This window comes from Mobula birostris, chromosome 23, assembly GCF_030028105.1.
Source record: "Mobula birostris isolate sMobBir1 chromosome 23, sMobBir1.hap1, whole genome shotgun sequence".
Lineage (NCBI taxonomy): Eukaryota > Metazoa > Chordata > Chondrichthyes > Myliobatiformes > Myliobatidae > Mobula > Mobula birostris.
Window position 1 is genome coordinate 42,226,011 of NC_092392.1, and position 12,131 is coordinate 42,238,141.

General features: G+C 38.5%; 1 protein-coding gene across 1 annotated transcript in view; it reads right to left on the reverse strand.

Moving 5' to 3' along the window:
* The window catches only part of lamb1a (laminin, beta 1a), an 85,454-nt gene that overhangs the window by 8,857 nt on the left and 64,466 nt on the right, over positions 1–12,131 (reverse strand). The window contains exons 25-31 of the mRNA XM_072240971.1: positions 10,656–10,840; positions 9,960–10,201; positions 9,356–9,559; positions 7,204–7,348; positions 4,727–4,934; positions 4,190–4,331; positions 2,052–2,228 (exon numbers count right to left, since the gene is read on the reverse strand). Of these exons, the coding sequence (XP_072097072.1) occupies positions 2,052–2,228; positions 4,190–4,331; positions 4,727–4,934; positions 7,204–7,348; positions 9,356–9,559; positions 9,960–10,201; positions 10,656–10,840 (1,303 nt within the window). The remainder of the gene's footprint in view (positions 1–2,051; positions 2,229–4,189; positions 4,332–4,726; positions 4,935–7,203; positions 7,349–9,355; positions 9,560–9,959; positions 10,202–10,655; positions 10,841–12,131) is intronic.

Below are 12,131 nucleotides of genomic sequence, written 5' to 3' on the forward strand. Positions count from 1 at the left end.
GATGATTTAGCTTTAAAGTGGGTGCTTAGATAAAACTGAAAGAAAATTAGGCAACCAATGGATAAGAGCATGCACTTACTCAAACACTAGCCCTCCCCCATGAGGAAAACATTTTACAGTGTTAATAACAGTGCTCTCTATAGTCTGTTGTATCTAGCAAAGATTTAAAAATGGTACAGCACTAACACTCCCCCACGAATCATCTGTTGTCAGCCCCCAACCAACACATATTCCACTCTCCCTTCCTACGCCTCCTCACAGTCCCCCACCCTGCTCTCATTACTATACACCTTCCCCATACAAAACCACCTCGGTGGGCTTCACGGCTGAACAGGTGAGAAGACAGCTGAAACGTCTCAACCCAAGCAAGGCTGCAGGACTGGATGGTGTCCGTACCAGGGTGCTCAAAGCCTGTGCCCCTCAGCTATGTGGAGTACTTCGCCATGTCTTCAACCTGAGCCTGAGGCTCCGGAGGGTTCCTGTGCTGTGGAAGACGTCCTGCCTCGTCCCTGTGCTGTGGAAGACGTCCTGCCTCGTCCCTGTGCTGAAGACGCCGTGCCCCAGCGGCCTCAATGACTACAGATTGATGGCATTGACCTCCCACATCAGGAAGACCCTGGAGAGACTTGTTCTGGAGCTGCTCCAGCCTATGGTCAGGCCACACTTAGATCCCCTCCAGTTCGCCTACCAGCCCCGACTAGGAGTTGAGGATGCCATTATCCACCTGCTGAACCGTGTCTACGCCCACCTGGACAAGCCAGCGAGCACTGTGAGGGTCATGTTTTTTGACTTCTCCAGTGCATTCCACACCATCCGCCCTGCTCTGCTGGGGGAGAAGCTGATAGCGATGCAGGTGGATGCTTCCCTGGTATCATGGATTCTTGATTACCTGACTGGCAGACCACAGTACGTGTGCTTGCAACACTGTGTGTCCGACAGAGTGATCAGCAGCACTGGGGCTCCACAGGGGACTGTCTTGTCTCCCTTTCTCTTCACCATTTACACCTCGGACTTCAACTACTGCACAGAGTCTTGTCATCTTCAGAAGTTTTCTGATGACTCTGCCATAGTTGGATGCATCAGCAAGGGAGATGAGGCTGAGTACAGGGCTACGGTAGGACACTTTGTCACATGGTGTGAGCAGAATTATCTGCAGCTTAATGTGAAAAAGACTAAGGAGCTGGTGGTAGACCTGAGGAGAGTTAAGGTACCGGTGACCCCTGTTTCCATCCAGGGGGTCAGTGTGGACATGGTGGAAGATTACAAATACGATACGAATTGACAATAAACTGGACTGGTCGAAGAACACTGAGGCTGTCTACAAGAAGGGTCAAAGCCGTCTCTATTTCCTGAGGAGACTGAGGTCCCTTAACATCTGCTGGACGATGCTGAGGATGTTCTACGAGTCTGTGGTGGCCAGTGCGATCATGTTTGCTGTTGTGTGCTGGGGCAGCAGGTTGAGGGTAGCAGACACCAACAGAATCAACAAACTCATTCGTAAGTCCAGTGATGTTGTGGGGATGGAACTGGAGTCTCTGACGGTGGTGTCTGAAAAGAGGATGCTGTCCAAGTTGCATGCCATCTTGGACAATGTCTCCCATCCACTACATAATGTACTGGATGGGCACAGGAGTACATTCAGCCAGAGACTCATTCCACCGAGATGCAACACAGAACGTCATAGGAAGTCATTCCTGCCTGTGGCCATCAAACTTTACAACTCCTCCCTTGGAGGGTCAGACACCCTGAGCCAATAGGCTGGTCCTGGACTTATTTCCTGGCATAATTTACATGTTACTATTTAACTATTTATGGTTTTATTACTATTTAATTATTTATGGTGCAACTGTAACGAAAACCAATTTCCCCAGGATCAATAAAGTATAACTATGACTATGACTACAGGCCAGTAAAAATGTTAAATCTAATTGAATGAAAGTGGCTGTGTTAATTGCATAAAGGTGTTAGTTCAATCACACACACACAAAATGAATATTTGTTTCAATTTTTACTGAGATCATTTTAGGACATACTTGTAAATTAATGCCTACCTGTTTGGCCTCAGTTGCAGCCTGTTTTACTCTCTCTGCTGTTTCTCCAATGTTTTCTGCAGCATTTGTATTTTCAGCAGTCTTTTGCTTTAGATCAGTGATATCTTTCTCAATCTGTGCTAAGCGCAGAGTAGCGTTGTTGAGACTTTGTTCTGATGCAAACGTCTCAGATTCAATCTAAAATGTATTCAAAGAGGCAAAAATTGACACCATAGAACAAATACACAATGCAAGAACAATTCAATTCCTGCATTTGTTATAGAAGCAACAATTCAACACTACCCTAATCAACATACTTTCAGTCAGATAATATGGGTGTGTAAAGATCTGGTCTAGATTTACAGAAGTTTTTCTAAAGGACAGCAAAAGGAACCCTCACAAATCCATTATCCAGGTGGAACAAACTGTGGATCAGGGAAGAAACATCGTTACATAACTACAGGAGATTTTTGGTTTTGCCTTTCCCCAAAGACAATATATAGCCATCCACAAAACTCCGAACATTCTGGCCAACTGCACCAACAAATGATAGTTTTACATGATCCAAAATATGAGGGTAGCCTCAAGTCCCAAACCAGGCATTTCAACCAGCCTATCACAGTGTTTATGGTGGCATCTTATTTCCTGACCAATATTCCTCTCAATCACTAGTTTCACATGATCAAATTGGTAGAGTATCATATAATGTGAAAGAAGAACAAAAACAACTATTAAAATCTACAAAGGTACAGAAAATCTAGCAACTTCAGATCAATAGGAGCTCTGGGTGAATCAGAGATTGAATGCGAGATTAATCTGCATTCACTATTAGCATTATGTATTAACCTTCCTTACTGTACCTAACCCAACTGCAACAAGATTCTATTCACCCTGTAACATTATGATTTTTCATGTATGTAGGCTTGCAGGGCATTTCATTGCAATAGTCATGGACTTTTCCATTCTTCACTACTTTTTGTCATACATTTGCTTTACATTTCATTTAGATAAGACACTTAACCAAACAGGTGTCTGTCTGCAAGCATGAATGGATTATTGAAACAGACAAAGCCACATGCTAAAACTGACGATGAGACAGAGATAAAAGACAGATTTAATTAGAATAGATTACACTGTGCATTTGCTGTCAAACAAAAATGCACTTAGGAGTCTGTAATATTAACTTTGCTCTTGTTCTTTGATCTAATCACAGAAACTGCAGTGCCTTAGACTGAGCATGGGCCATTTTGTTGATATAAATGACAATGCAGCTCCAGGCAATGGATGAAATGTTGCCATTTACAGGAAACATGGACCCAAAAATGACACTTCAAAGATCTTTCAGAGGACAACATTGGCACCCAGCTTTGGTGCTCTGGGGTTAGCTATAAACCCACAAGTATCAGATAACAGAGTCATGGCTATTTAACAAAATTAATTGAATCTGACAGGAACCAAACACAATTCTAGAATAAAACTCTAAAGAAATAAATAGCTTTATATCTGTAGCCGCCTTTGAAGAATTGTTATTTGATAAATATCCCAGACAAATCAAAAGAATAATTCCTGAATCCTTTCCCTGGCTTGGTGGGTGGCTCCATGCTTTGTACGAGCTGTCTAGATCATGAAAGTCTTAAGATTCCTGGTACATGTGAATTGTAGGCAAATACCTTCAGTGTGTCTGGACAATGGTTACAGCAATTCCCTCCAGATTCCAAACTGAGTTCATTACCATGTTATGGTCAGATTAGTCCAATTAGCTGTGACATCCAAATGACTCACTGACACCGTTAAGTCTGCACCTCCAGTCAGGGGGACAGTACATCTGTAAGAATGCAGCTTTTGGGGTTGTGAAGGGATAACTGGGTTGCATTAAGCTACTATTACAGATTAGCCCCAATGTCCTCCAAGGTGAGAAAAAAAGATCAACAAAGAAATAAACAATATGTCACAAGTTAAATGATTGACAGAGATTGTTCAAAAGGTATTTCTTCCATGCAATGCATGATAGAAGAAACATTATCTGACATGAACAAATTCTTGTGGTCACTTAGGACTATGAGCATTAATATTGACAATAGAACCAAGATCTGGTTTAATGGTTTAAAGATAATTGAAACTATACAACAATGATCACAAATATGATTATAGTCATATACTGAAGTCAGCAGATCTTGTGTTCCCTCGATGTCTTCGTTAGCTTGTTTGATGGCCTTTGTTGCTGAATTTTGTGCCCTTTCAGCTTCGTGTAGGGCCTCCTTTACACGATCAGCTGTGACTTTAAGATCTGTTGCATGAATTCTGTAAGGCACACAAGAGGGTAAGGGAGACTTCTATTTTTCCAGAAAAATAATCTGTTTCCATTGTAGGATTTATAATCTAATTGCATTGGGTCCTGAGGGTTTGTGCAAACTAAAGGACATTAAAATGAAGAACTTCAAACGACATCCAGGAGACCAGTAATTTGTTGGATGGCATGTGAATATTAATGTGCACTAGGTTGTTAACAACAGATGGTAACAAATGAGAAAATTAATAGCAATAGATTACATTAACATGATGAATTTAGAAAATCAATTACAAACTTTGAAACAGTATGGTTAACATACTAGAAAAATGAGAGGTCAAGTAAAATTTATTAATTTATAAAGAAAACTTCAAGAAGGTAGCCAGAAAGTAAAGCAATTATGGTTTACCTAGACCTCTTGGCCTCATCCAACAGTGCTTCCGCTCTTTGAATATCTGCTGCACTTTGGTTTAGGATCACCTCTACATCTGAGAGACTCTCCACCCGGTCACGAATGTCATTGGTCAGGTTCTGAAGCTGCTGAGGAGTAGTCGGCATTTCTAATTTCAATACTTCATTGGCAACCGCTTCAATGCTCTCTAAATCAGCACCATCCTCTACAGCAGAAGAAAATAAAATTACTGAAATACTTCTGGATTAAATAATTAAATGTTTTTAAGGAAATTGAAAAGCAATATGCAGCTCTAAAAAGCTAACTCAAAATATAACTGATCAGTTTAGAATTATCTTTCAGGACATCACTGAGGAAACATCTCATTCTGTTATTTGTGGCGTAATTTTAGTAGTCTGCACTTGATATTTATTGTGAAAAATGCAACAGAATTCTGAAGTTTGACTGAAATTACTGTTTGTACATGGGAGGAGAGTGGAGGTTCAGGGTTCTGATGTTACTATCATTCATTCTTTGGGGTTTCTTGTTTTGTGAATGTCTCTGAAGAACAAGAATTTCAGGTTGTATACTGTATACATTCTCTGATATTAAATTGAACCATTTGATCTTCAGAAGGATGTCATGATCAATTGTCTAAATATGTAAAGGTATCAATAAATCTTGTTTTATTGCATTGCTAACTAAGAAGTCTAGAATGTTGACCATATCTATCTACTGAATACAGATGGTTGAAATATCTGTGAATGTGGATTGCAAGTAGATAAAATCTGGTGTTCAAGATGCTGTACCTGTATGACAGAAGTACAGCATCACCACAATTAATTCCTCCTCTACAGATGAGAGAGATTGGTAACTTTCAAAAATAACTGATAAAAGGCTTTCTCTAAAATGGCCTCAATTAACAATAACAGTTATTGGAACCAATGACTGGAACTTATTCAAAACCACTACTCAGCTTGAGACATCTACAATCTTGAGAAATAAGCTTCTCAAGTATGGAAATATTGTGAGTGGATATGACGAAAACCAATTTTATAGATTGCTCCTTAGAGTGCTTTGAATACATTACTATGATACAATAAACAAAATTAGAGCTACATATTGCTTATCATAAGATATATTGTACCATAGTAATGTACTCAAAGCACTCAAAAGACTAATCTATAAAAACAAACAATGTACACATAATTAATTGTAGTTAATAGTGTTTAGCTTTAGCTATGTTTGGGGAAAATAACAATTATGAAGAGTGGATAAGAAACTTGTTAGGATGATACCAAGGATATGCAACTTCAATTATGATCAAAATATCTTTGTTTTATTGAAATATTCCAAAATTGTTGTTTTGATGAGATAGAAGGAAAATAATTTCTTTAGATTGAACTATCAATAAACAGAATAAATTTAAAGAACTCCAAAAGAACAAAAGGCAATGTTTGTATTTGTGCAAAGGATTGCAAAGTCTTACCAAGAAAAATCGTGTTAAAATGCAAGGGGTTTGAGGTCAGGGTACAGGAGTGGTACAAAATGTGGAACAGTTATAGGAAAGACCCAATTAATACATTCCTGGATAAATGTGGCAATGTGCAATCCAGCAACTGGGGCTATGACTTTTCCATTCCAGGATCCCTACAACTGTTAACGTTCATGGGTCAAGGAAGCAAGAACAATGATCTAATTTCTACCTTTCAGCCGAAATCCTGCATACAATGAACGAGCAAACAAACCAGTTAACCCTGATATATCAATAAATAACAATTTGGCACTGTTACCCATTTTGCTTTTCATCTTGAAGCTCACGAAGGATAACAGTGAGAGGCACAACTGGCAGAGATGCTGCTTCACATCTCCTCAATCTTGTACCAGGCAATTACATTAGTTAAGTAGCCATGATTCTAGTTACCTGATACTTGTGAATTTATAGCTAACCCCAGGGCACTAAAGCTAGGTGCTGATGTTATAACCTTAAGTGTCTTTGAACTGTATAAGGCATCACTGTATTAATGTCGAAGATGGAATGTATCATATTGAAATTAAAAAAAGACATTTCAATTTTGATTTATATGGAATGTATCAAGAATACTATGCAAATAAGCAAGAATAAGTATGTGTAATAGACTGTTTTAGCTGGCCGGTGGAGCAGTGGCATCCGCACCGGACTTAGAAGCAGGTGGCGTGGGTTTGAATCCGGCCGGCTTCTTGTATCTATGCTGTTTTGAGCATTGATCTAGCAACTCGACCTTGCCAAACAAATGGTAAGGTTGCTGCCCGACGTGCCACAAGGTGCGGAAAGGAATGGAACAATAATAGACTGTTTTAGTTTTCTTGATAGTAATAGCAAGTTTGATTTTTAAAACTACTAAACACAGTGATCACTTGGCTTTCTGCGACCATCTGGATATTCCTTATGACAGTCACTTTAAATAATCATGCAGAGATAAATGCAATACATTAAAAGCTATTTCAATTCTTACGTGTAAGAAATTCTCTGATTTGCTTGATTAAATTTCTCAAATCTTCGTTGCTTTTATCCACTTTTTCCTTTGTGGCATTTGTTTTTAACAGGACTTTTTGAGCATTGAGTTTAGCCTCATCTGCTTTAACTTTTGCATCAGTGACCTGCAGGGATACACAAATACCACCCATCAGAGCCCCTTGAACACATGAACTAGGCAAACACCTGGTGAAACCTGCTAAATTACAACTGCACAGAAATTGTGTTAGATTTGGAACAATGAGAAAAACTTTCTTTGGCAGGTGAACCAGTATACAAGGTCTTTAAATATAATTTATAACAGCTACATGTACTGTGGCAAAATGGTAGGAGAATGGTTATCCACAGCAAATAACACAATTAGAATCTACATCCAATCATAGTGTGATCTTTTCCTCTTTTATCAGTAAGTCCTGTTCTTGCCAAGTACTCCTGCCTTCTATATTCCTTATCACTTAGGTTTCGTATAATTTTCAAAGAAATGACTTTCAGTTATGTCCATCATTATAGCCAACAGCAATATATACCTAAAGTACTGTACTTATGAAACAGTTATTATTATACTTAGGGAAACGTAGCATCAAGCTTACCAACCACACAACAAGCTCCCACCAACAGCAATGATGTTCACATTCTTGCTTAAGGGATTGCCCAAATGCCAGGAGGAAATCCTTTGGTTTTCTCCGAAATAGTATTGTGGATCCCTTACATTCAGGTTTGAGAACAGATGGGATTTCTGATTAATCCCCCTCTGACTGTGCTGCACTCACTCCAAACAAAACAGAACTGAAAAGATTCCACTGCTCAGAACTTAGTTAGGTGACAATGCAAGAATGCTACAAAGTAAGACACAACTGGCAGATTTTTGTTAACTACAGATCCAACTGTGCACCAAAAGCAGTTGCAGCCACATTATCTCACAAATGGATGCCCAAACTCAAGGCACTAAAACATAGTTGCACCATTTCCTAATCTGACCATCTGGGTAAGCTTTGCACTTCTTCATCCCTTGCTCAATGACATACAATGATTTAAAAGTCATATTCTTGGTTTCAATCTCTCTCCATCTGCAATTTAGAACTCACTATTCTGTTAGTTCCAATGTTCCCTCTAAGGTGAGCGCACGCACACATCTTTTGTACTAACGCACAAAGGAATTTAAACTGTGCACAAAAGGTTGTCACCTTCTACCTCATTGGCATGTTAAGTATATTTCACCATCGTACATAATCACATTTCCTTTTCCTATTTCTGATGCAGACAGTTTTGACAACGTGGAGTATGCAATGATTTGTCTGCAGATTTTAGAACTGACTTATTTATACTGCTTTTATTGAAGAAATTATTCAGTGCGCACATGTTGTTGTCACTGAGTAAAAAAGATGCACAGCACAAGAATTTTGCGCATTCTGTTCATTACAAATTACAGGGATCATTGGCTAGTTCCTCTAATTCTGTTCTGTTATGCCTAGTTAAGGTGGCTAGTCACAATCAGCATGGGGTACACAATGCCAGAGATGAGTGAAATAGAAATTTCAGGATATACAGCATATTTGGCAGCATCTAGGAAGGGGTGTGTGACTTAATTGGGTCAATTTCTGAATATTCCTAAAATATTCTTTTTTATTTGCTTTTTCTGGAACCTGCAGTGCTTCTGTAATAGAACATTACTGTCACTGCTCATTTCTGAATACTGTTCACATATAATTTTAATATGATGACAATCTATAAGAGTTGTGTACTAAAACTAAATTCAAACAGCCCAGCAAATCATACCAAAGGCAGGTTAAATATTCTATGTCAACCCCACTACCCACAGAAACTTAATTTAATCAAATTTTATATTTAATTTAGTCAAACAATTTAAGAGATTACTATCTATATGAATGTGATGTAGAAGCTAAGTATTTATCTTATTCCAATCTTTGTATGGAAGGTTATTGGTGACCGAGATTTTGGAATTAGTACCAGTATTGTAGTAGCAAATGGTATCATACATCTGACTGCTGAGGCAGGGTTCCTGTCAAAACAGATCATGGTCTTGGGATCATAATCATGGAAAACCAAAATTACCAATTACTTAAAATAATTCAAGTTAATTTTTCTAACTAAGTTTCTGGAAAGAGGCATACCATTTTAGAGAGCTGATCCACTTCTGCCAAAGCATTTAGGATTTCTGTATCAAAATCCATAGAATTCTGCCATGCATTATGAGCCAAAGTTACAAGTCCATCACAGCCAGGTCCTCCACACTTTCTGTTTCCGTCCTCAGTGCGACAGCTTGGACCTCCACACTTTGCTTCCTCACAAGATATTCCTGCAGGGCTCCCACAAATCTGGACAAACATGCAAGTTTAAATTAACTCCTGTGTGGCTTTAATTTTTAAAATCAAGCATTTTTAAAATTAGGACTGAGAGAGAAAGTAGATTAACACTGCAAAAAGTTAAATCACAGTTTACATCAGGGGTTCCCAACCTTTTTGATGCCATGGAGCCTTACAATTAACCAAGTGGTCCATGGCTCCAGGTTGGAAAGCCCTAGTTTAGTTGGAATATATTCATTCTGCACTCAACTACGAGGAATCAGCTTTGTCCGACAAATGTACCTTACTATCACTGCAGATACTTTTATGCAATTGTTTTACGCACTGCACCACTAGTAATGGTCAGTTAAATCAAAATTGGCATGTTTTAGATTATAATTAACCATAAAAGGTGTAGAAACAAATATAGTACCTTTTCGCTTAATGGTGAAAGGTCTAGATTGTGCAATTTCTCAGCCAATTCTTCCAGACTTTGTGAATGCTCCTTTTGCTGTTCCTCAAAATGCTCCTCATTTTGTGTGATCATCTCATCCACTTTTTGTCGAATGGTGGAAGACTGTAGCAATATATTGTCAGGATCAGTAGTGGAAGCATTAACTTTTATTTCAGCCTCCACAGATTGTTCATGGTATTTTTGGACACTGTCCAAGGCGCCTAAAATTGTAAAGGTTAGAAAACATCAAATCATGCTCTACATTTAATACTGATGAAGTAAGAGGAACAGAATATTTGGTCTTCTAAATTATACATCTTAACTAATTTGGACTGTGGAAAACAAACTTTTTGCACAGAAATAATGAACAGCAGTTCCGCCCAATATAGAAATAAATGGTGTGATACGTTAAACTAAATACTTTGAACAAATCATGACGTTTACATTAAAAGACATACTAGAGAACTGTTTAAATCTGTTTAGACTAGGTTCATTCTGAAGTCACCTGAAATATCTAAACATATGTTGGAGTTTGGCTGGGTGATTTGCATTTCTAAGGTACACCACACACACCATTCAAAATCAACTGCAAATCAATCACAGATGCGCAGAGGAGGTAATTTTTCCCCATTGAGACTAATATTACAATTTTATAAAACACAATTAAATACTTGCCATGGATATCAGAATTCTTAATGTATTCCAACTGCTCTGCTAGTTCACTCACGATAGCTTTTACGCCCTCAGTGTCACTCTGAAGGTCATTCAGTTCTGCGACAGTCACATTATGTTGGTCTTCTGTGGTTGCAAGATCTGATTCAATTCCATTCACCTTTTCTGCAAGATGAATCACTTTCTTCCTAAAATCAAGAATTTAAAACTTCAAATCATTATTTCATTTAGGAATTGTATTTAATAAAATACTTCAAACTTTTAGCGAATGTTCAGAGGAATTGGGATATTTTTCAAAATTGAGTGTGGTGGACCGAAGGGATCTGTCCTGTATGACTACGGCTTTGTGTTACCAACTAGGATGGTGAACAACATACAAACAGTTCAGATTCTGAAAGTCAGTCTTTTTTTCTCCACTTAGATTCAACAAAGATAAAGTAGCTTGCACGTTTGGAACAACTTCTACTGATAAAAACAACAATGTCTCCCTCACCACCAATGCACAGTGGATCGAATGCATTCCTTCTTCAAAATTCACTACAGTTTTCATCCTCTCCTCCTGACAGCATTACATAAACCTCCAACCACAGAGGGACACTACTAAAGGTTCTTATTATATCCATAGACTACCCCCAACTTACTCATATACAGCTATTCATTCATTTTCAATGAATCTGATTCCCAGAACTACTTCTGAGACACCAACTTTAGACCAAGGACTAATATCTTTTTACAATATATTCAAGCATATTCAAGATGGAACTGCAGATCTTGGACTCAAGCAAAACAACCATGGCATTCAAACAACATGTGGATTTGTGCACCTCAAATTAACCAAACTGCACATAATAGATAATTAAGCTTTAAGAGTAGATAAAACCACTTCACCTCGAGTGCAGGTACTTCATATTTCTCAGCGCCAAAATGGAGAGCACAGAACAAAGTAACACGTAAAATGCTGGAGGAACTCAGCAGGCAAGGCTTAGCATCTGCGGGGGAAAAGAAAAAGAGTACAGTTGACATTTCGGGCCGAAACCCTTCAGCAGGACTTGGCTTGAAGAGTCAACTATGATCTTTTTCCATAGATGCTGTCTGACCTGCTGAGTTCCTCCAGCATTGTGTATGTGTTGCTTGGATTTCCAGCACCTGCAGATTTTTTTCTTACTTATGCACAGAACAAAGTGCTGTAGTGGACCAAACCAACAATTATATGGTTGGTCAGGAATTAAACATTCAGTGAGTAGTCTGCAGTTACATGCTAGACTACATTTAGAAAATTGGGGGAAAGTTATGTACCACAAAATACCTAATATTCTCCCTTTAACCTTTCTCTTTTAAAATTGAGGCTTAACTGAGATGTTCTGCAATTTAAAAGAAATTCTGGAGCAATACACCAAACAAGGGTCTCAATTGTCAAATCAAGACACAAAAAGTGTTTGTAAAAAGCATGAAAATTTACTTCACAGCTGTGGTGCAGAT